This window comes from Amblyomma americanum, chromosome 4, assembly GCF_052857255.1.
Source record: "Amblyomma americanum isolate KBUSLIRL-KWMA chromosome 4, ASM5285725v1, whole genome shotgun sequence".
Taxonomy (NCBI): Eukaryota; Metazoa; Arthropoda; class Arachnida; order Ixodida; family Ixodidae; genus Amblyomma; species Amblyomma americanum.
Genome location: NC_135500.1, coordinates 41,481,911 through 41,506,149, shown reverse-complemented (window position 1 = coordinate 41,506,149; position 24,239 = coordinate 41,481,911). Strand labels below are relative to the sequence as shown.

The following is a 24,239-nucleotide window of genomic DNA, read 5'->3' as shown; positions in this document are numbered from 1 at the left end:
TAAACAGGTGCCGCATTCGTCTCGCTTTCAACGTACCAACAAACCGCGCGCACACACACACACACACACACACACACACACACACACACACACACACACACACACACACACACACACACACACACACACACACACACACACACACACACACACACACACACACACACACACACACACACACACACACACACACACACACACACACACACACACACACACACACACACACACACACACACACACACACACACACACACACACACACACACACACACACACACACACACACACACACACACACACACACACACACACACACACACATATATATATAGCTATATATATATATATATATATATATATATATATATATATATATATATATATATATATATATATATATATATATATATATATATATAGCTGTGCGAGAGCCCTCTTAAGCTAACTATGGCATCAAGACTGCCAGAACAGAGACTCTCGTTAAGCTATTAGCAGATAAGTTAAATGAAATGGGGGTCCCGTTTGACAAACCTATGAAGGGAGCGAACAGTCACCGAAACCAAGGTGCATAGGGGAATGTTTTTTTTGTGTTGTGCTTATCAGTGGTATATTACAGTACTTAGATTAATAAATCGCTTAAAGAAAATTACTTATAAAGCAGCAGAAAAACAACCATGCCGCCGGTGGGATCCGAACCCACGACTTCCGAATATCGCGCCAGGTGCTCTTACCAACTGAGCTACGGCGACGGCTGTCCAATCTGCTGATCTCATGGGTATATATATATATATATATATATATATATATATATATATAGCAAAAGTGATTTCTTGGCAGCTGATTGATCAACATAATATAATATCACCAGAAATTGAAAAACATAACAGGACCTAATTCACAACGTTTCGGATGGAGGACCAACCTCCAGCCCGGTCCTCCATCTAAAACTTAATGAATTAAATCCTGTTATGTTATCATTTTGTGGTGATTATATATATATATATATATATATATATATATATATATATATATATATATATATACCTATCAAGGGAGGTAACAGTCACCGAAACCAAGGTGCATAGGGGAATGTTTTTTTGTGTTTTGCTTATCAGTGGGATATTATAGTACTTATAATAATAAATCGCTTAAAGAAAATTAATTATAAAGCAGCAGAAAAAACAACCATGCCGACGGTGGGATCCGAACCCAGAACCTCAGAGTATCGCGTCCGGTGCTCTTACCAACTGAGCTACGGCGACGGCTGTAAAATCTGCTGCTCTCGTGGGTATTTATGTTCATTGGGTGTAAGCGAACCTTGAGAGTGTTCACCAGCGCCAAACTCGACCATAGCGGCGGACGTAGCACGTCCTGTAATACCGCGAGTGTGACGTGGAACATCATCTAACAGCGAGGGCGGAAGCTGTGCGAGAGCCCTCTTAAGCTAACTATGGCATCAAGACTGCCAGAACAGAGACTCTCGTTAAGCTATTAGCAGATAAGTTAAATGAAATGGGGGTCCCGTTTGACAAACCTATGAAGGGAGCGAACAGTCACCGAAACCAAGGTGCATAGGGGAATGTTTTTTTTGTGTTGTGCTTATCAGTGGGATATTATAGTACTTAAATTAATAAATCGCTTAAATAAAATTAATTATAAAGCAGCAGAAAAAAACACCATGCCGCCGGTGAGATCCGAACCCACGACCTCCGAATATCGCGTCCGGTGCTCTTAAAAACTGAGCCACGGCAACGGCTGTCCAATCTGCTGCTCTCGTGGGTATTTATGTTCATTGGGTGTAAGCGAACCATCACAGTGTTCACCAGCGCCACCGGACGCGGTATTCGGAGGTCGTGGGTTCGGATCCCACCGGCGGCATGGTTGTTTTTTCTGCTGCTGTATAATTATTTTCTTTAAGCGATTTATAAATCTAAGTACTATAATATCCCACTGATAAGCACAACACAAAAAAAAAAGCATTCCTCTATGAACCTTGGTTTCGGTGACTGTTAGCTCCCTTCATAGGTTTGTCAAACGGGACCCTCATTTCATTTAACTTATCTGCTAACAGCTTAACGGGGGTCTCGGTTCTGGCAGTCTTGACGCCATAGTTAGCTTAAGAGGGCTCTCGCACAGTTTCCGCCCTCGCCGTTAGATGACGTTCCACGTCACACTCGCGGTATTACAGGACGTGCTACGTCCGCCGCTATGGTCGAGGGTGGGGCTAGTGAACACTCTCAAGGTTCGCTTACACCCAATGAACATAAATACCCAGGAGAGCAGCAGATTGGACAGCCGTTGCCGTAGCTCAGGTGGTAAGAGCACCGGACGCGATATTCGGAGGTCGTGGGTTCGTATCGCACCGGCGGCATGGTTGTTTTTTCTGCTGCTTTATAATTAATTTTCCTTAAGCGATTTATTAGTCTCAGTACTATAATATCCCACTGATAAGCACAACACAAAAAACTTTCCCCTATGCACCCTGGTTTCGGTGACTGTTAGCTTCCTTCATAGGTTTGTCAAACGGGACCCTCATTTCATTTAACTTATCTGCTAATAGCTTAACGAGGGTCTCGGTTCTGGCAGTCTTGATGCCATAGGTAGCTTAAGAGGGCTCTCGCACAGTTTCAGCCCTCGCCGTTAAATGACGTTCCACGTCACACTCGCGGTATTACAGGACGTGCTACGTCCGCCGGTATGGTCGAGGGTGGCGCTGGTGAACACTCTCAAGGTTCGCTTACACCCAATGAACATAAATACCCATGAGAGCAGCAGATTGGACAGCCTTTGCCGTAGCTGAGTTGGTAAGAGCACCGGACGCGATATTCGGAGGTCGTGGGTTCGGATCTGGTATGTTTGGGTATCGGGACCGAGGTCTTCACCGCATGACGATGAACTCTGCAGACGACGGAGTGAAGCCTTCAGGAGGGTTGGTAAACTTGAAGGTTTATGTACATATTTACAACAGAAGCAGGGAGACCAAAAGTCAGAGATGAAGTGCCTTGAAACCAGCCAAATCGCGGCTTAAATACAGTGGATATTCCCTAGGCACCTAGCTAGGGAAACCGGTGGCTAATCAAGCGTCCAATGGGCAGACACACTCTTCATTGTCTCTTCCCTAACCCCGTGACCGCTCCGCCCTCACAAACATGTGCACAGGCGATAAGGAATCCTGGCACCTTGAGGTCCTGGAATGCTGTTTCCGACGGGTTGACCAGGTGCATAAGGTCGTTGGCGTTGCAGGCGGTGATCCCCTCCGTGGGAAAGAGGCGTCCTGATGGCCCCGTGATTTCCAGAGGGGAAGATGAATCAGCCGTGTCCGCCCCCGCTTTGTCTGGCCGCGCAGGTGCAAGCGAGCGAGGAGAGTCCGGCGCCTTTGTTCGGGTCTTTCTGCCGGTCCACATGAGGGCGCAGTTCGGGAGAAATGCCGCATTCCATACTACGGACGCAGGGATGAGAGGCCTTTCGTCACAGCTCACCGTCGCCAGGAGCCGTTCCTAATCCTCTCCTCAGGACGACAGCACCTTTGGTCAAACATAGTTCGATGGCGCCTGCCGGGCTTGTCTGTTCCCGCTGTCGGGGCCTCCGATCACGACAATCCGTCCGCCGCCAAGAAGACGCCACGAAGTGGTTGCAGCTGGTCGGTGCACCACGAATGGGCGTCAGAGTCCCATTCGGCCTCGTAGTTGTCAGCCCACTTGACCTGCACAGCGGGCAAGGGTCCTCAACGGAGCATTAGCGATCAGTTCTGAGCTCAGCCCCTACCTCCGGCTAGGCAGTACGCGGCCAGCCTCAGAACATTGCCAGGTCTGTAATACAGAGCAATATGGCTGCAAATTTTGGATGACTTAACCCTCGCCAACAGCTCATGCCCGGAAGTCTGCTGAACCAAAACTAGTTCCTCTTTTTGTTTTTCCCTTTTCGCAAAAGACATGCGTCTGAAATTTGGTAAGAAACTTTTTTTTTCAGCAATGAGGTAGGTACGGAGAAGCAAGAAAAAAAAACAAAAACCAAAAATGATACGGTAGCTTTTCTCGAGCATTAGGGCATTTCACGCCAGATTATGCAGGAAAGCTACGACTGAGACCGTCGGCCTTCCCGTTTTCCCGCCCTTTTCGGTAGCGTATCTCAAAGTTGTGCTCTTGAAGCGCTATCCTCCAGCGCAAAAGTCTTCCATTCTTTGGCGACATATTTCTAAGCCAGTTTAAGGGGCAGTGATCAATTTCTATGGTGAATCTCGAACCTGCCAGGTAGCACCTCAGTCTCTGGGTGGCCCAGACGGACCAAACAAGCACATTCTTTCTCAGCGCGCTGTAAGCCTGCTCCCTTGCGGTCAATTTTCGGCTCACAAACAAAACCGGATGCTCTGCTCCAAGATCGTCGTGCTGGCTTAACACTGCTCCCATGCCCCTGTCGCTAGCATCGCACTGAAGGATGAAGGCGCGGTCATACGCGGGGGCTCTTAGCACAGGTTGCCGCATTAATGCCGCCTTTAAGGCCCTAAACGAGCTCTCCTTAGCATCGTCCCAAATCACCCGAACTGGCTCTGCCTTTCTTAGACTGTCCGTCAGCGGACTAGCGATTTCCGAGTAGCTGGGGATAGTTCTGACAATATCCGGTTGGACCTAGGAATGCTCGTATATCGGTCTTAGTCACAGGTCGGCGGTACTCCTGAATGGCTTGCACCTTTGCGTCCAGCGGCCTTCGGGCGCCCCCTCCGATAGCATGCCCTAAGAATTCTACCTCAGCTTTTCCAATCTGGCACTTCTCAGCCCTGATCGTGAGGCCGGAGTTCTGCACCCGGGTCAATACTTCCTGCAAATGACGCAAATGTTCCTACCAGCTGTGCGAGAAAACCGCTATGTCGTCGAGGTAAGGAAGCGCAAAGTCTTCCGTCCCCCTGAAAACACGATCCATTAAGCGGGGAAAAAAAGGGGGCGTTTTTTAGCCCAAAGCTCATCACGAGCGGTCGGAAGGTACCCATGGGTGAGATAAACGCCGCGTAACGGCTCGCTCTTTCTGTCAGGGGCACTTGCCAGTATCCCCGCGTTAAGTCAAGGGTTGACACATAGGTAGCCCGGCAAACCGTCTCGACTCTTTCCTCCAAATTAGAAATTGGGTACAGCTGGTCGCGTGTTATAGCATTTAGCCGGCGGTAATCAATGCAAGGTCTCGGGTCCTTGCCAGGCACCTGCACCAGCATGAGGGGAGAGGTATATTCACTGTCTGACGGAACTATAATCCCCATCTCTAGCATCCGTTCTATTTCAGAAGCTAAGATTACCTTCTGCCGCGGAGAGACTCGGTAGGGCCTAGAGCGAATCGCTTCGTCCGATGTCAGCTCAATGTCGTGTTCTATGAGATCCGTTCTCCCTGGCTGGTCCGAAAAAACAGCCTGGAACTCGCCCAGCAGTCGCTGGAGGTCCCCCCGTTTCTCTGCACTCACGCTCTCCTCCGCCCGAATCCTCTCGAGCAGGTTTCTGAAGGGTTGTGATTCGGTCTCACCCCCTGGAAACACAAATTCTGTTTCCACTTCTTCTGGTACATTTATTGCAAGGTGGACAAGGGCTTTGCGTTCCCTGTAAGGTTTCATGAGATTCGACAAAAGCATTTGTTGGGCGAGTTGGTGTTTACGATGATCCATAACTACAGCGCAAACGACAGGACAGAGATGAAGAAGGGACACCACACAGCGCTGACTCGCAACTAAAGATTTATTGGATGCCAGCAGGTATAAATACCTCCCTGGCGGCCAGAAAGAATGCAGTCCACACTTACATGCGTGACTGACATACTGGTGTGCCAGTCATGTGCCTCCAAGCAAATCACATGCGCGAGAATACAATATAATCAGTGAGCAAGCACTTGTCAATATTCGCAATCAAGGTATCGTCTTTCTTTTTCTGACAACGCGATAGATGAAGCACTGATGCATTCTTCCGGGAGCCTACCTATTAAGTGAGCTTCAATGATCTCCCTTGCTAACGAGTCACGGTTCTTTTCTAACACTGCACTTTCATGATAGTTTGGCGCGCAAACGTAGGTATCATCGTCATCTTCATTGCCTTTGCAGTGCCTGCAATGTTTCGCCACGTGGCCAGAGATAGCGACACAGGAGACATTATACTCATGCTCTTTGAGTCTTTCGTTTAAACATCGGCCGGTTTGGCCGATGTATCGCTTACCACAAGACAGTGGCAGCGAATATACCACCCCTTCCTGGCAAGGCACAAACTGTTTTGCGTGCTTTATCGGGCACTTGCGTGATTCTTTATTCTCTGAATTTACTTTCTTAATCAGGCTGGACAGTCGTTTGGGCGCCGAAAAGACGACATCAACGCCTGCATGTTTTCCGATTCTTTTTAGATTGTGCGACACTTTGTGAAGATACGGCAGCACAACAATCTTCCTTTTCTTCGTCTCTTTCGTACATTCGCTATTTCCTTTTGATTTTAACTTTTCCTCTCGTTTCCTTTCTCCGGCCTGCCATCCTAACCACATAGTTAACGTCGGATAGCTTTTCAACTACTTCGGCAGGCCCTTCCTACTGAACAACGAGTTTGTTTGCCCGTGAAGTAGCTAAAATCAACACTTTGTCACCTACAGCCAACGTACGCTGGCGCGCGTTTCGGTCATAGTACCGCTTTGCTATTTGCTGAGCGGACTTTATGTTATTCGCTACCATCTCCTGACACGAGTGAAGCCGATCAAGCAAGCTCAGCACATACTCCACCACGGTAGGATCGTCGCCGGTTCCCTCCCAGGCCTCTCAACATCCGAAGGGGGGATCTCAGCGATCGCCCGTACACCAGCTCCGCCGGACTGAAGCCCGTGGCCTCATGCGGCACCGAGCGGAGCGCGAACATCGTTGCTGGCAGGCAAGCTTCCCAGTCCTTATGATGCTCATAGCACATAGCTCTTAGCACGCGCTTCAAAACCAAATGCCACGCTTCGACGCTTTTACTCTGAGGGTGCCTGACCGAGCTATGAACTATGCGTATTCCACATTTTTCCAGGAAGGTAGTAGTCAGTGCGCTCGTGAAGACGCTTCCCTGATCGCTTTGTAACTCAGCCGGAAAGCCAACGCGGGAAAATGTCGACAACAACCCGTCAACAATGCCCACCGAGTTCACCTCCTTGAGCGGAACTGCCTCGGGGAACTTGGTCGCCGGACAGATCATAGTATGTAGCGGTAGCCCTACTGAGTCACTAGTAGAGGACCGACTACGTCCACCACCAAACGACGGAAGGGTTCGCTAATCACGGGCAATAGCTTCATCGCAGCCTTCCTCAAATCCCCTGGCTTTCCGACACGCTGGCAGGTGCCGCAGGACTTTACAAACTGCTCGACATCCCTGAAGCAGCCAGGCCAATAAAACTCCTGTAGAAGCCTAGCTTTAGTTTTCTTCACTCCAAGGTGGCAAGACCAACCCCCACCATGGCACAATTTAAAGATGTCTGCGCGGTATTTCTGCGGCACCACGAGCTGATCAAACTGGACCCCCTTTGAGTCCTTGTAATAACGATACAACACTCCGGAACGGTTACAGATCGTAATGCTTTTCGTTGCTACACTATCTTCGCTTGTCCGGCTGGATAAATCGCGAAGTGTAACGTCCGCCGTCTGCTCGGCTGCAATCATGTCTCTATCGACTTTGGCCAGATCCAAAAAGGGTTCCAAGCGTGGCTGCACGACATTTGACCCGACCCCCACTGAGTCGCCCTGCGGCTCAGAGACTGGTTCCTTGCACTCGGCGTCGCATCTGTTCCTGCCGCGAGCCTCTCCGCTCGTCTCAGAAGCATCGCCTCCTGGGTTTGCCCCTGCCTGACCCGTCGTGGGAGAGCCTTCGTTCTTCCTACGATTTACTTCAGCTGCAATCCCGCGAGCCTTCGCACGAGTTAGTGCCTGGACGGTTCGATCGCCGAAACTACGACCCTCTTCCTGGAGCATCTGCTCCGACCGATTTGATAAGAGGTACGGAAAATTTTCCGGCAGATTCCGCGATACCGCTGCCTCTGTTTCCAGAACGCCAAACGGGCCCTCTATTCTAACTCGTGCGATCGGCAAGCATGCGCTATTCTCTTCGGCCACCTGCCTAATCCATGCACATTCCCCAGTGAAATCAGCTGCGTTCACGTACGTGGGGTGGATTACGTCCATGGTGGCCGCGGAGTCCCTCAGAACCCGGCACGGTTTTCCATTAACCTGCATGTCTTCCAGGTATGGCTCTAGCAGGCGCATGTTCTCATCGCCCGCCTCCACCAAGGAGAGAATGATTTCCTGCTTCCTGCAAGCGCGGGCGAAGTGACCGGGTTTGTGACAACGGAAGCACACTGGTTTCTTTCTGGCTTCAAAAGCCTTATCCCTCTCTTTTTCGGTCGCCCCCTTTGTGGGGTTGCTTGATTCTGCTTTATGGCCCTCGTTCCGCTCCCAGTTGCGGCTTGCTGCCCCTCCTGTCTGGATCGGTGAAAAATTTTTTTCTACTTTGGGGCTTACGGGGGCACGCGCACCCTCTGCTACGCGCTTGGCATGGAACTCTTCGGCCAGCTCTGCTGCACTTTCTATGGTTTCATTTCCCGGCCTGTCCTGCACCCACACACGCATTTCTTCCCTCAAAGAGCCAAAAAAACTGCTCCAGGCAGATAACCTCTATTACTTTATCGTGAGTTCCGTAAGCCTTTTCTCCCTTTAGCCATTCCTTCAGGTCTGCCTTAAGGTTATACGCAAAATCCGGAAATGACTGGTTAGGCTGTTTTCTGGCTTCCCTGAAGCGGCGCCGAAAGGCCTCTGCGGACAGGCGATACTTTTTTAGGAGTGCTGCCTTTACTTTAGTATAGTCTGCCGCCTCTTCTTTTGCCAGACGAGCGAGTACTTGGGCCGCCTCACATGGAAGAATGGTCAGAAGTTTCTGCGGCCAAGACTCGGTCGGGAACTCGCAACTTTCACATGCCCGCTCAAAGTTCACGAGAAAGAGCCCTATGTCCTCTCCAAGTTTGTACGGTTGCAAGAGGTCCTTTATTCTTATTTTTGATGCTGCCTGGCTTGCCACTGTGTTCGGCACCTCTAGCCTAGTGCGTTCTGCCTGTGCAGCCTGAGCTATCTGTAGATCAAGCCGTTTTTTCTCGATCTCTCTTTCATGCTCTTCGCGCTTCCTCTCTTGCTCTTCGCGCTTCCTTTCGTGCTCCCTTTCCTGCTCTTCGCGCTTCCTTTCGTGCTCCCTTTCCTGCTCTTCGCGCTTTCGTGCTCTTCGCGCTTCCTTTTTACTTCATCCTCTCGCTTCTTTTGTTCACTTTCCTTCTCCAACTCCTCCTTAATTAGCTCCCAACATTCTGCTATCTCCTCCTCGTCCGCACCGAAATCCTCATTTGCCCTAATCAATTCAGGTTTTTTACGGATCGACCCACAATCAATGCCCAATTCCCCGCATACGAGAACTAGGTCTGGTTTGCGCAGCTTCTTCCAGTCCATGACTATTTAAGCAACGGCAAGTCTATACTCACGTGGTCAGAGGAGCCCCGGCTACCTCTTATACCAACCTTCGATTACCTAGGCTAACAATTTTCCAAAGTTGTAAAACCTGGCAATGCTCCAAGAGAAAGATCGCGCACTTACCATACCAGAGTCAGGACCAGGCGCAGACCATCCCACCGCTGCCAACCAGTTGGTATGCTTGGGTATCGGGACCGAGGTCTTCACCGCATGACGATGAACTCTGCAGACGACGGAGGGAAGACTTCAGGAGGGTTGGTAAACTTGAAGGTTTATTTACATATTTACAACAGAAGCAGGGAGACCAAAAGTCAGAGATGAAGTGGCGTGAAAACAGCCAAATCGCGGCTTAAATACAGTGGATATTCCCTAGGCACCTAGCTAGGGAAACCGGTGGCTGATCAAGCGTCCAATGGGCAGACACACTCTTCATAGTCTCTTCCCTAACCCCGTGACCGCTCCGCCCTCACAAACACGTGCACAGGCGATAAGGAATCCTGGCGCCTTGAGGTCCTGGAATGCTGTTTCCGACGGGTTGACCAGGTGCATAAGGTCGTTGGCTTTGCAGGCGGGGATCCGCTCCGTGGGAAAGAGGCGTCCTAAAGGCCCCGTGAATTCCAGAGTGTAAGATGAATCAGCCGTGTCCGCCCTCGCTTTGTATGGCCGTGCAGGTGCAAGCGAGCGAGGAGGGTCCGGCGCCTTTGTTCAGGTCTTTCTGCCGGTCCACGTGAGGGCGCAGTTCGGGAGAAATGCCGCATTCCATACTCCGGACGAAGGGATGAGAGGCCTTTCGTCACAGCTCACCGTCGCCAGGAGCCGTTCCTAATCCTCTTCTCAGGACGACAGCACCTTTGGTCAAGCATAGTTCGATGGCGTCTGCCGGGCTTGTCTGTTCCCGCTGTCGGGGCCTCCGATCACAACAGATCCCACCGGCGGCATGGTTGTTTTTTCTGCTGCTTTATAATTATTTTTTAAGCGATTTATTAGTATAAGTACTATAATATCCCACTGATAAGCACAACACAAAAAAACATTCCCCTATGCACCTTGGTTTCGGTGACTGTTAGCTCCCTTCATAGGTTTGTCAAACGGGACCCTCATTTCATTTCACTTATCTGCTGATAGCTTAACGAGGGTCTCGGTTCTGGCAGTCTTGATGCCATAGGTAGCTTAAGAGGGCTCTCGCACAGTTTCCGCCTTCGCCGTTAGATGACGTTTCACGTCACAGTCGCGGTATTACAGGCCGTGCTACGTCCGCCGCTATGGTCGAGGGTGGCGCTGGTGAACACTCTCAAGGTTCGCTTGCACGCAATGAGCATAAATACCCACGAGAGCAGCAGATTGGACAGCTGTCGCCGTAGCTCAGTTGGTAAGAGCACCGGACGCGATATTCGGAGGTCGTGGGTTCGGATTCCACCGGCGGCGTGGTTGTTTCTTCTGCTGCTTTACAATTAATTTTGTTTAAGCGATTTATTAATCTAAGTACTATAATATCCCACTGATAAGCACAACACACCAAAAAAAAAAACATTCCCCTACGCACCTTGGTTTCGGTGACGGTTAGCTCCCTTCACAGGTTTGTCAAACGGGACCCTCATTTCATTTAACTTATCTGCTAATAGCTTAACGAGGGTCTCGGTTCTGGCAGTCTTGATGCCATATGTAGCTTAAGAGGGCTCTAGCACAGTTTCCGCCCTCGCCGTCAGGTGACATTCCACGTCACACTCGAGGTATTACAGGACGTGTTACGTCCGTCGCTATGGTCGAGGGTGGCGCTGGTGAACACTCTCAAGGTTCGCTTACACCATATGAACATAAATACGCACTAGAGCAGCAGATTGGACAGCCGTCGACGTAGCTCAGTTGGTAAGAGCACCGGACGCGATATTCGGAGGTCGTGGGTTCGGATCCCACCGGCGGCAGGGTTGTTTTTTCTGCTGCTATAATTAATTTTCTTTAAGCGATTTATTAATCTAAGTACTATAATATCCTACTGATAAGCACAACACAAAAATAAACATTCCCCTATGCACCTTGGTTTCGGTGACTGTTAGCTCCCTTCATAGGTTTGTCAAACGGGACCCCCATTTCACTGAACTTATGTGCTAATAGCTTAACGAAGGTCTCGGTTCTGGCAGTATTGAAGTCATAGGTACCGTAAGAGGGCTCTCGCACAGTTTCCGCCCTCGCCGTTAGATGACGTTTCACGTCACACTCGCGGTATTACAGGACGTGCTACGTCCGCCGCTATGATCGAGGGTGGCGCTGGTGAACACTCTCAAGGTTCGCTTACACCCAATGAACATAAATACCCACGAGAGCAGCAGATTGGACAGCCGTCGCCGTAGCTCAGTTGGTAAGAGCACCGGACGCGATATTCGGAGGTCGTGGGTTCGGATCCCACCGGCGGCATGGTTATTTTTCTGCTGCTTTATAATTATTTTCTTTAAGCGATGTATTATTCTAAGTACTCTAATATCCCACTGATAAGCACAAAACAAAAAAAAACATTCACTATGCACCTTGGTTTCGGTGACTGTTAGCTCCGTTCATAGGTTTGTCAAACGGGACCCCCATTTCATTTAACTTATCTGCTAATATATATATATATATATATATATATATATATATATATATATATATATATATATATATATATATATATATATATATATATATATATATATATATATATATATACATCGAAGTGTACGGTTCATTTAAGGAAACATTTTTATTTTACTTGACGTTTCGATTGGAGAACCATATCTCTTTCAAGAGTGACCGTACAGTGCACGGGCGCGTGTTCTTATAGCATGGGACTTGACACACAGAAGGCTTAAAAGGAAAGAAATAAAGAAAAGTAAAGAAAAGAAAAAGGAGGATGGGGCGGCCGGGAGAACGGAACACAACAGACACCGGTGGCATATTAGGGAAGCAAAGGTGCGCGTCGCGTACCAGTGAACTCACTGCACACACACACACACACACACACACACACACACACACACACACACACACACACACACACACACACACACACACACACACACACACACACACACACACACACACACACACACACACACACGCACACGCACACGCACACGCACACGCACACGCACACACACACACACACACACACACGAGGCGAAGAGGGAGGCCGGGCTGGGTGCGCACGCGGCTACTGCGACAAGAAAAAGAAAAAAAGAAAAAAGAAGTAGAGAAGCAAAAGCGGAGAAAAAGCGAACAGCAAAGAAGAAGCGCGGTGGGGCTTAACAAAAGAAGGGATACGTCCGCCAATTGTGGGTTTCGGTATGCCTCTGGCCGCGTATGTGCAGCCTCGTGCGACTCCTAAAGATGGCCTGGACGAGGCGGAACAGGTGGAGACCGCCCAGAGTGGCTCCACATGGTGACACGCGAGCCGCTAAGACCAGGTGAGCTTCCCATAGGAGGACCAGATGGAAAGGCTTGTTGACAGGAATGCAAAAAAGCAAGAGATATAGCACAGAGAAATTTCAAAAAATAAAAAAATATAATGACAAAAAAAGAAGAAAGAGAAGGGGACATGTGGCCCTCGCGGGACCAAAGAATGAGTTGAACGGCAGATGGAAACCAGCCGAAACTGACATGCAACAGGGGTATGACCTCAGACGACTCAGTCAGTGGTAGTACTTCGTCTATTAGGGTTGAAATTTTCTTTGGTTTCTGCCATCAAAAGAGACGATAGGGTGCCATGGTTTTCGTTGATGCACTGTGTAAAATTTGAAAATAAAGTATGATTCGCGTTGTTCGCGCTCCCGAGTGTTTTTAAAGCTACTCTGCAATATCGTTACCTTAAGTTTATCAAACTCGTGGCCTTTTTCACGGAGGTGTCTCCGATGTCACCTTCCCTCATGGCGCTTTCCTAGCTACCCTGGACGTGGTGTCACTTTACACTAACATCCCCCATGACGACGGAATACAGGCCATGGTCGGAGCCTATAAAGAACACAGAATGCTAGACTGTCCCAGTCCAAGTGCCATCGAGACGCTTGAAAATTTGGTCCTTAAACTTAACACTTTCGAATTCAATAACTCATATTATGATCAAACGAGTGGTACGGCTATGGGCACAAAAATGGCACCAAATTACGCCAACATATTTATGAACAAAATTGAATCTGAATTCCTTTCCTCATATCCAACCAAACCGGCTTTTTACAAACGTTTTCTTGATGACATATTCATAATTTGGGCAGAAACAGAGGAAAAACTAATTCAGTTTATCACCTCATTCAGCAACATACATCCAAATATCTCTTTCACACTCACGTACTCAACTAATAGCATTAACTTCTTTGATGCGCTTGTTCGTGTTGACAGGGGTGCATTAATCAATAGCGTTTATAAAAAATCCACAGACAGACAACAGTATCTTCATTTCAACAGTTGCCACCCACGCCATTGCAAAAACTTCAATTCCGTACTCACAGGCTGTCCGATTCAAACGCATTTGCTCTCGATCAGAAGATTTTCAAAAAAATGCTAAACACATGGGCGAAATTCTAAAGAAACAGCGCTACCCGTCTTCAATAATCAACGATGCCATTAAAAGGGCGGAAGTTACTGACCGTGATCACATCCCTGCGGAATCCCCGCCAACACCGCATCTCTCTAATCTAGTACTGACATTCACAGAAAACCTACCGAATATTAACAAAATCCTTCAAAAACACTTCAATATCATAGAACAAAGTGAGCGGCTCTAAAAAATTTTTTCATTGGTCCCCCAGGTAACATACAGAAGGTCAAAAAATTTACAAAACCACCTTGTGCACTCAACGGTTAATAAACTGAGGCCGGTGGGTTGCACACCTTGCGGAAAGAGCAGATGCCAAGTTTGCAAACACATGCAAACCACAGCACTGACTTAAAGTACCCATTCAGATTTCAAACATGTTATCCGAGAAGACTTAAACTGTGATTCCAGTAATGTTGTTTACATGCTCGAGTGTGGCGAATGTCAGATGCAATACATTGGTCAAACCGACAATTCCTTCCGATTAAGATTTAATAACCACCGCTCACATACTTAATCTCTCCCTGGCCTCCCACTCTCGAGACACCTCCGTGAAAAAGGCCACGAGTTTGATAAACTTAAGGTAATGATATTGCAGAGTAGCTTTAAAAACACTCGGGAGCGCGAACAACGCGAATCATACTTTATTTTCAAATTTTACACAGTGCATCAACGAAAACCATGGCACCCTATCGTCTCTTTTGATGGCAGAAACCAAAGAAAATTTCAACCCTAATAGACGAAGTACTACCACTGACTGAGTCGTCTGAGGTCATACCCCTGTTGCATGTCAGTTTCGGCTTGTTTCCATCTGCCGTTCAACTCATTCTTTGGTCCCGCGAGGGCCATATGTCCCCTTCTCTTTCTTCTTTTTTGTCATTATATTTTTATTTTTTGATCTTTCTCTCTCCAACATCTCTTGTTTTTTTGCATTCCTGTCAACAAGCCTTTCCATCTGGTCCTCCTATGGGAAGCTCACCTGGTCTTAGCGGCTCGCGTGTCACCATGTGGAGCAACTTTGGGCGGTCTCAACCGGTTCCGCCTCGTCCGGGCCATCTTTCAGAGTCGCACGAGGCCGCACATACGCGGCCAGAGGCATACCGAAACGCACAATTGGCGGACGCACCCCTTCTTTTGTTAAGCCCCACCACGTTTCTTTTTTGCTGTTCGCTTTTTCTCTGCTTTTGCTTATCTCTCTCTCTCTTTTTCTTTTTTTCTTTTTTCTTGTCGCAGTAGCCGCGTGCGCACCCAAAGGTGGCTTTGGCGCACCCAGCCCGGCCTCCCTCTTTCGCCTCGTGTGTGCGTGAGTGTGTGTGTGTGCAGTGAGTTCACGGGTACGCGGCGCGCCACCTTTGCTTCCCTAATATGCCATCGGTGTCTGTTGTGTTCCGTTCTCCCGGCCGCCCGCTCCCCCTTTTTCTTTTGTTTACTTTTCTTTATTTTTTTTCTTTTTAAGCCTTCTGGGTGTCAAGTCCCATGCTATAAGAACACGCGCCCGTGCACTGTACGGTCACTCTTGAAAGAGATATGGTTCTCCAATCGAAACGTCGAGTAAAATAAAAATGTTTCCTTAAATGAAGCGTACACTTCGATGTATATTATTTTAAGCAGTCAAGTACCTCATGTTTTCGCAACTATATATATATATATATATATATATATATATATATATATATATATATATATATATATATATATATATATATATATATATATATATATATATATATATATATATATATATATATATATATATATATAGAGAGAGAGAGAGAGAGAGAGAGAGGGATAGATATATTTAATTATATACATACAATTAACCTGGTTTTTTTTCTCACTCACACTGCCCTCTTCCTGTTTCTTAAGGGTACTCCTATCATTTTTCATTCCATAGCTGGCTGTGTTGCCCTTATCTTAGGATTAACCCTTTTCGTTAGCCTCTACGTTTCAGCCCCATAAGTGAACACTGGTGAGATACAGCTTTTGTATACCTTTCTTTTGAGGAATATTGGTATACTGCCATTACTAATCTGAGGAAATGTGCCAAACGCGCTCCAGCCCATTCTTTTTCTTCTACTTATTTCTCTCCCACGAACCTAATCTGCGGTAATTACGTCCCTTAGGAAGACGTATTCTCTTGCCAATTCCACTACCTCCCTACCAATTGTAAACTACCGTTACCTTCCCAGATTGGTGAATATTACTTTTGTTTCCCTGTATAGAAATTTTTAGACGCACCGTTCTCCTCTGCCTCTCTGACTTACTGACCAAGCTTTGCAGTTGATCTCCTGAGTGACTTAGCAATGCAATGCATTCAGCAATTCATAGAATGCTACGGTACTCTCCGTTAACTCTTATCCCCGACTGTTCTTCATCCAGGATTATGAATACCGGCTGTAAACAGGCGGTGAGTAGCACTGGCAAGATCGTGTCTCCCTACCTAACACCCTTCTTTATTGCAATTTTGTTGCTGATTTTATGGAGCACTATGGTAGCGGTGGAATTGTTAATGTTATCTTCATGTTAATTTTTTTGAAGAAAGTGTGAGGGATCACTAAATTGGTTTACTCCCGGTTGTATTGATGCATGGGTATTTGCGAATACTCAGATTGGACAGGAACGGAGGAGAAATATGATGCCGAGCGAACGCAATTTGTAGCGTCATCAATGCGTGGCGGAGGGTATATTTCCTCCTTTGTGGCCGTATTCAAGCGAGAATATTTGATGTAAAATCGACAATGAATGTATTTCTCAACAGTATCACGGCCGCGGCCTTGGGATTGCGCTTAGTTCTGGAAGAAAAGCACTGCTGCCTGATATGTAAACATCGGCGTCGTCTGTAGGGCGAGCCGGATACTTTCCTTATAATCTTTCATCTGCCCCCCTCCTTTGTGATGGCTCTTAAAGTCATCCAGAGGGCTGTTTTTCTTCCTTGCACCCATACTGCAGAAATAGTCCGCCCACCTCTTATGTGGCAGCAGGTGTCCATGGCGGCATGCCAGCGCTGTCAGTTGGTTGATCGTGAACTTTCTTTTAATGTGGTCAGGGTGCCGATAGTTTCTACGTGCCCATATTTGCAGAATTTGGAGATCGACAGTTGGCTTATTTTCATCTACTGTTGCGTTAATGGTGAGATCCTTGAGAAGCGCTTCTAAAGTTTGCACAAGTACATAGAATGTAATGTTTTGGGAGCGGGTATCGTGCCGAACACTTTCCCAATCCGTTAAAGTGACTTTTTTTTTATTTTCTTCGTTTGTGGTGCACTTACTACTATTGGTTTGAGCGTGTGGTCAGTGTAAATTCCGCTTGACGAAGTCCGGGTCCGGCTTCAATTTTGCCACCGAAGTTGTTTTATCGTTCGCGAAATCAATATAATATTGACATTTTAAATTGAATGAATACACAATTAAATTATTTACTTAGATGGAAGGTTCCTAAATGAGACACTGTAACGAAACTTTAAATTCAAAATACGATACCCACAAAATCCCTTTCCATTAGCGCTCGCAATGTCTAAGTTAGTCTAGTGCCATCACAGGGTTAATAAAATGCCTGTGCATGCCGTATCCAGGATTCCGCACTCACTTCACCGAGAAACTTGCATTTCTAATTCCTACGAAGCCTGGAAGATGTTTCCTGCGGTGACGCGATGAACGCTGTCTAGGATTCATACATGTGATGTGCGAGTCGAGTCGTACTGCTGCCAGCAATCGCACTGAATGAGACTAATGACATACTTCAATCGCCGAAACCAGAGTAAGTTATCCTGCTTCGCAAAACTGAAGTTCAAGTTTGAATGTTGGATTTGGATTCGTCTTTATTTCTGTTTAGACTGTTCCGGATATCTTGCTGCTTAGGGGATTCGCGGGGCTACTCCGGATAATTCATTGGAATGCGCCATAAGTTCCCGTGCGCAAGGAGATATTTACATTTAACTAAGTCTACCAGTCGTAGCGGAATACAGTTCTCACTTCGCAGCGTAATCTTGCACTTTCATTATCTGTCGAAGGCACAATCAAGAAGAAGTCACTGTTTAATTGCGAGGAGATTTTTCATAATATGCGTGGTGGAAAGGGGCTTAAGCTTCGTCCGTCATTTCACATTAGATTGCACCTTACAACATTCAGAACACAGTTTTGTCTCAATCAACTCCATAAAATTCATAATGCAGAATCTCACCTTCTATAAGCGCCTCCGTGCTGTATAAGCCATAGGGTTCTGTGCGAAACCAGGCTGAATGTCCGGGCGTTGACACCGCCCTGGGGAACCAATTGTTATATGTAACTGATTTGTTGCTGTCACATTTCCACGTGACATCGACTCCGTCGTATCCACTCGGGCCTGGGGGGTTCCATCGAAGAACAGCACCAGTTTGTCTTGAGGTAAACTCTACTCCTGACAAAGAGGGTGGATCTAAAACTGAAAATTACAATAGGTTAAAACATATGAGGTCGTGCTGCAAAAACAGCGACGTAAATTTCAGCACCGTGCTGCCTGCAAGCGCTGTAATAAGGTTTGTTCACATTCCGCGATAACAGAACCCAGTCTCGGAAATACGCTACCTTAAAATAATATTTTTTCACGCTGTTTATGCTTAATTATTTGCAGAAAAAAATTTTTTCAATGTATTTTATCACGCTGTAATGCACGCTAGAGAGCAACTGGTAGTGGAAATTACCAACACAAACACTTTTGATTTAAAGTACAAGTGTATTCATGTTTACCTGACAAATCCTTAGCGTGTAAATGTGCTGTGACTGTGCCGTCCCACTTAGGCAAATGGAGCGCACTGCGACAGTGCACATTCTGTACGAAATGCGTTTCATTGAATATCAATGCATGCGGCGGGGGGCCTTCATCGGCGGCTTACCATCAACTGCCGAATAAAGAATGAGTATACGAAGTCTTCTGAAAAATATCATGAATCGCAATAATAAGTAGAGCAGATTTATTTGAATTGGTTCAGAGAACTTATGGATAGCATTTTAAATGTTTTTATGACGTAGCTGACGTATATCAAAAGCTAGATTTTGCAAACATCAAATCTTTTTCCTTAGGGTGTGCCACATGGAACAGTCTTCATCCGTCCATAGCACCTTTCCAAGACAAATAATACCAGCTTTAAATATTTTTTATTCAAAACACAATCACTAACTGGATGGAACAAGTATTAAAGTAGTACAGCCATCATTTAAATTATATTATTTTCATTTGTAGGCTTCGGTCTCTGAAGCCTGCTGGACCTTGAAAACCGAGCCAGGGGCAGGGAACTTGCATATACACCATTGTACAGCCAATACAGGACTCAGCCAATTCCTTCCATAGCGACCGGAGGAGAGCAAGCTAGGGCGTCGTATCATCGTCATGACAACGGTATGGAGCAGAAAAAGCTGCATCTGCCCGCAGGCACCGCTGTCAAAACAAGTGCAACTTCGTATCCCGGTCAATCACAATTCGCCAACGGCAAAAGCCTTATAACGCTATGTGCTTGTGCAGGAATCATTCAGTTTTAAGCATCAGGTCACCTCTAGTCGCCAGGTGCGCTTAAATGCTTGAAACTGAAAGGAGGCGGAAATTCCTGCCCCTGATCGAGCCTCGAATCGAACCCAAAACCGCAGCGCAAAATGAGGCGCTAGCACCACCGATACGCATGTAGCGCAGCCGTTCTAATTTGTCCGTAATGTTTTTTTTAATTTTTACTGCGCACTGCTACATCGCTCTCCCAAGCCTTGGAAATGGCAGTAAAACCATTGATTGATGGCCCAGAAATGTAGGATGTGGCGGCAGTATACTATCCTGAATTCGAGAGCAGATGCGGTCTCTAAAAACAAAATCAGTGTCGCGCTGAATTCCAATGAACCCGTTACATAGCACTTCAGACAGCCTAGTCGGAGCACAGTAAAAGCCATACCTCTGCCGAACAGAGCAGAAGGGCTATACGCTTTAGTATTAACAATATTTCTTAGAACGAGCAGTTCGAAGCCAGAGTTGCCAAAGTTGAGTCGGAAAAAGAGTGTTGCCATATGCCTGAAATTTAGGAGTCTCTCCTTGAGTGCTATAGAAAAGAAAGCTGACACCTTACGCTTAAGAGTTGGAAAAATCAGAACGAGAATACCGAGACATATAAATTAATTTTAAACTTTTTTCATTGTGCAGTTCTGCCAAAATGAATAAACAGTCCAAGATTCCCGCATATATGAGAAAAAAGAAGTTAGTTTGATATTTATATTTCATCCTTGCATTAGGGAGCAAGAAATCACCCCATGTGAAGTAAAGTAACATTGGACGAAGAAGATGCTTGTAGTTTAGCATTTTTGTAAACCCCATACATCTCCAAATACCAAAAGTTAAGACCATTAACAAAAGAGAAAACTACAATATCTTCAACAAGTGTTGCCCGTTGTCTATTCTGCCAGTGTTGCTTAAAGAGTTAGAAAAAACTTATTCTGCTTGCTCTTGTGTCGTTCATATATAATTCACAATCATAGTCGGGCGCTAACTATGGGTTCCAGAAATTTTGATTTATGTAATTTTGCTCCTCTTTATCAAAAGGACTCTATATTTCCTAACATAAAATAGAAACGTAAGTACTAGGTCTGTTGAAGACTTCACCAAGATCTTGACTACCTAAACAACAGCATACTTCTGGAAAATTTAGAGCAATAGGCAATTCCTGGAAGTTCTTTGGTAATAGATTATTTCTAGCTCCATTTTGAATTTATTGATACCAATTTTCACTCTTCACAAGTAACACGAATACTTCCTTGCGTCCATCGCGGGAAAATTCTAGGCCCCATATTACATATTTATAGGTAAATAATACAGTTAGTGTTCACAAGCGAGCCAAGTTTGAAATTTACGCTGATGATAACGGCATATTTGGTTCATCTGGTAACTGCATTGAATACTTTAGGAATGCCAACTCGGCAGTCAGTACGATAGCTGCTTGGGCGCAGCAAACAGGCTTAGTAATTAGTGTTTCTCAAGCGAAAGCAATTTTATTCTGCTCCAAGATTCGACACTTTGCACCCAATTGAACGCTTATAGTTTAAATAATACGCAGATTGAAATTGTAAGTATTACCAAGACGTCAGGTATGATCTATATGAGAGCATGTCTTGATTGTACGAAAAATACATTCAAAACAGGCTTGCTACAATCATTTGCAATTTGCATAGATATAGGCACTTCGTCTTGAGGAACGTCTTGTTACTGCAGAATAATTCGCTATTTCTCTCTCATTTTCCATGCTGCAGTGTGGCCCAGTCCTCTGGAATAAAACTGCCTCAAATAATATGGTCGCTTCCCAACGAGACTAGCAGGCAGGCGTACGGATTAACCCAAGAATGAGGTCGGTTTTAATCACCGTACCAGGTCTAGCCCAAGTGATGCTCACGTGCCAACGGCCGCTTCGTTGTCGTTCTCATTAAACGCGGTGGCCACGCGATGCTTGGCTTGTGGAATTATCCCCCCCCCCCCCCCCCCCCCCCCCCTCCGGCGAATGAAAATCTTTGTCTCATTGAGGAGTGACCTACATTTCAATGAAGTAGGAAAAACGGAGAAAAACAGCTGTGAGCAATACTATTCATATCTTAATAGATGGGAAGCGAAGAATTATAGGATAATAAGTTCATTATAAATTAAAGTCCGCACTTGCAAAGAGATGGAAAGAGTGCAAATCTCTTCTGAATAGCTCTCAGTCAAGCGAAAAGTAGGGCTTTAAATAACCACATCCACGCTTTGAGGCTGCTCACGCTGATGGCCGACAGTCACAGTGGGGACAAACTTCGTAGTTGACGCTGCCGATGCGGCGCTGGATTTCGCAGGTTCAGAAATATATATGGAGGAGCTCTTCGCACAACTCTGTGTGGCGAACGGGGGTGCTCACCCATGACTTGTCGACCGGATAGTAGTGCACTCACCTGTGCCTGATGTTATGGTGTCCGGAATCGGCAAATTGCTGCTACTTAATGCGCAAGAAGGCACACTGACGTGCTTGGTCTGCTTGTTCGACAGAATTACCTGCGTCTAGTGAGACCACTCCGGAGGAAGAATGATTATAGCCAAGGAGCTAGGCACCGGGGCAGCGTAACTTGCCCATCTTCAAGATGTTCGATGAGAAGCCGCAGTTCGGCTGTGCCGAGCTATCTCGAAATGATGTCGGACGTGTTGACTGCTCCGAGGAAGCTGTCGTCGTCTGTAATGTCCTGTGGATGAGGTTCGACCGGAGCGCACGAAAGGCTACCAGCGTCAGAGTGCTTAGGTGTCGGTGTGCCGGTGTGCCAGCGTCGGTGTGCCGAACTGAAAAGTAATGATGACAGCGAGTTCCCCCAGCCGCAATGCTCAACTTGCTGAACGGCCGCAAGGGATCTTTAAAATTTTAGCCCACGAGGCGAGTTATGACCCGTGACGACAAAAAAAGTCTGCAATACAGGTATGACCGGAACTTAGGGGGGGGCCCATGCTACCGCCAAATATTCTTTTTCGGTTGAAGAGTAGTTTGATTCAGCGCGCCGAAGTGCACGGCTTACGTAGACGATTACTTTGTCAACACTGTTTGGCCGCTAAACTAGAACTGCGCCAAGGTGGGGTTTCCTCGCATCCATCCGTATTTCCTTATTTGTGTCGTACTCGAAAAGTACCAGCCGGCGTGATTGGAGCCGGCGTCGTAACTCATCGAAAGCAGTGTGCTGTTCGCTGCTACAGCAAAATGGGGCGCCAACCCGGGTTAGTACTGTCGGTGGGCTGGCGAGCAGCGCGAAGTTCTTATGAAGCGACTGTATTAGGAGCAGAGGCCGAGAAACCGTCTGACTGCTTTTTTATGAGCGGGGACTCTAAAGGCCTCAACGGCAGCAAGTCTCTCAGGGTCAGGAGGAATTTATTCAGCAGTCAAGACATGGCTGAGAAATTTCAGCCGTGTTCGAGGACAGTTCTGAGACGGTGCGGGTGTTGCGCGAGCGTTGTCGAAAAAAGAATTACGTCACAAAAATAAACAAGGCCTTCATGCCTCTTCACACCTGTGAGCACAGTGTCCACTATTCTGTGGAAGGTGGCAGGAGCGCAGCAGAGACCGAAGCGAGGACTTCATTGAGCCCGTCCGCTGTGACAAATGCGGTTCTCTCGCGGTCCCTCTCATCAACTTCTATTTGTCAGTAACGACTCCTGGTGTCGACCGAAGAGAAGTGCTTGGCTCGCAGAAGTTGGCCAAGGGAGTCGTTAAAACGCGGCAGTGGATAGACGTCTTTCTTTGTCACACTGTTTAGGTAACTGTAGTCGTCGCAGAAGTGCAGTGTTGCGTCTTTCTTAGTTATAAGTACGTGAGGAGACGACCACGAACAGCTTAACAATTAGAGAGACGCCATTCGCGAGCATTTCTTTGACTTACTTTTCGGCAGCGTCTCACGCGAATACACACACGTTAGGGTTGCTGACGAATAGGTTGAGCACATTTCTGCGTGATGATCCTGCGTTTAACGATCGACATTTGCGGCAATTTACGTGACGTTGTGAAACACGCACCGAAGCAAACTGATGCAAGAGGGGCTACAGTTTCTTCTTTTGAGAGGGCAAAATACCTTTACGGGGTCGACATCAATGACCGTATCCGGTTCAGCTGCTGGCGTGGTTTCTTCGTAAGCAAAACATTCGGCCACTTCCTGAACATGGTCGGCATAAGCAATGGCATAACCACGGAACAGATGGTGACGGTCATTGCAAAAATTGCTGACAAGCAATTCGGTCCGATGGTCATTGAGGAAGCGAAGACCTTGTGTCACAGAAATCCCGAGAGTGAGGAAGAGGGAGCCATCGATCAGGCTGGCCAACCCGAAGTCCCTTATGTGGCTCTTCGGAGGCAACTCCAGCAATGATTCTGGCGCGTGGTGGCAGTGTGACGTTATTATAGGTGTTCACAGTTCGGATCGGGAACCATTTTGCTAAGGCTCTTCTGGGCCTATTTGGACGGAACACGCCACCAAGCGATTCGGGAAGTCTTTAGTGGTACGGTGCACTCGAAGAAAGTGAATGAAAAAATTATTAATCTGAGCATATTACACAAAAATATCCGACTCATTACACACTCGCATTATCATTGTAATGTCCCCTTCATACGAGGGAAGAAACTTTTCACAATAAGCGTCAAAAAAAGATGTGCAATTATCATCTTTGCCTTGAGCTAGAAAAGAA

General features: G+C 46.8%; 1 protein-coding gene across 1 annotated transcript in view; it reads right to left on the bottom strand.

Moving 5' to 3' along the window:
- LOC144130089 (uncharacterized) overlaps positions 1-24,239 on the bottom strand; it is a 56,992-nt gene that overhangs the window by 10,358 nt on the left and 22,395 nt on the right. Inside the window, exon 5 of the mRNA XM_077664112.1 lies at positions 18,234-18,473. Within this exon, the coding sequence (XP_077520238.1) occupies positions 18,234-18,473 (240 nt within the window). The remainder of the gene's footprint in view (positions 1-18,233; positions 18,474-24,239) is intronic.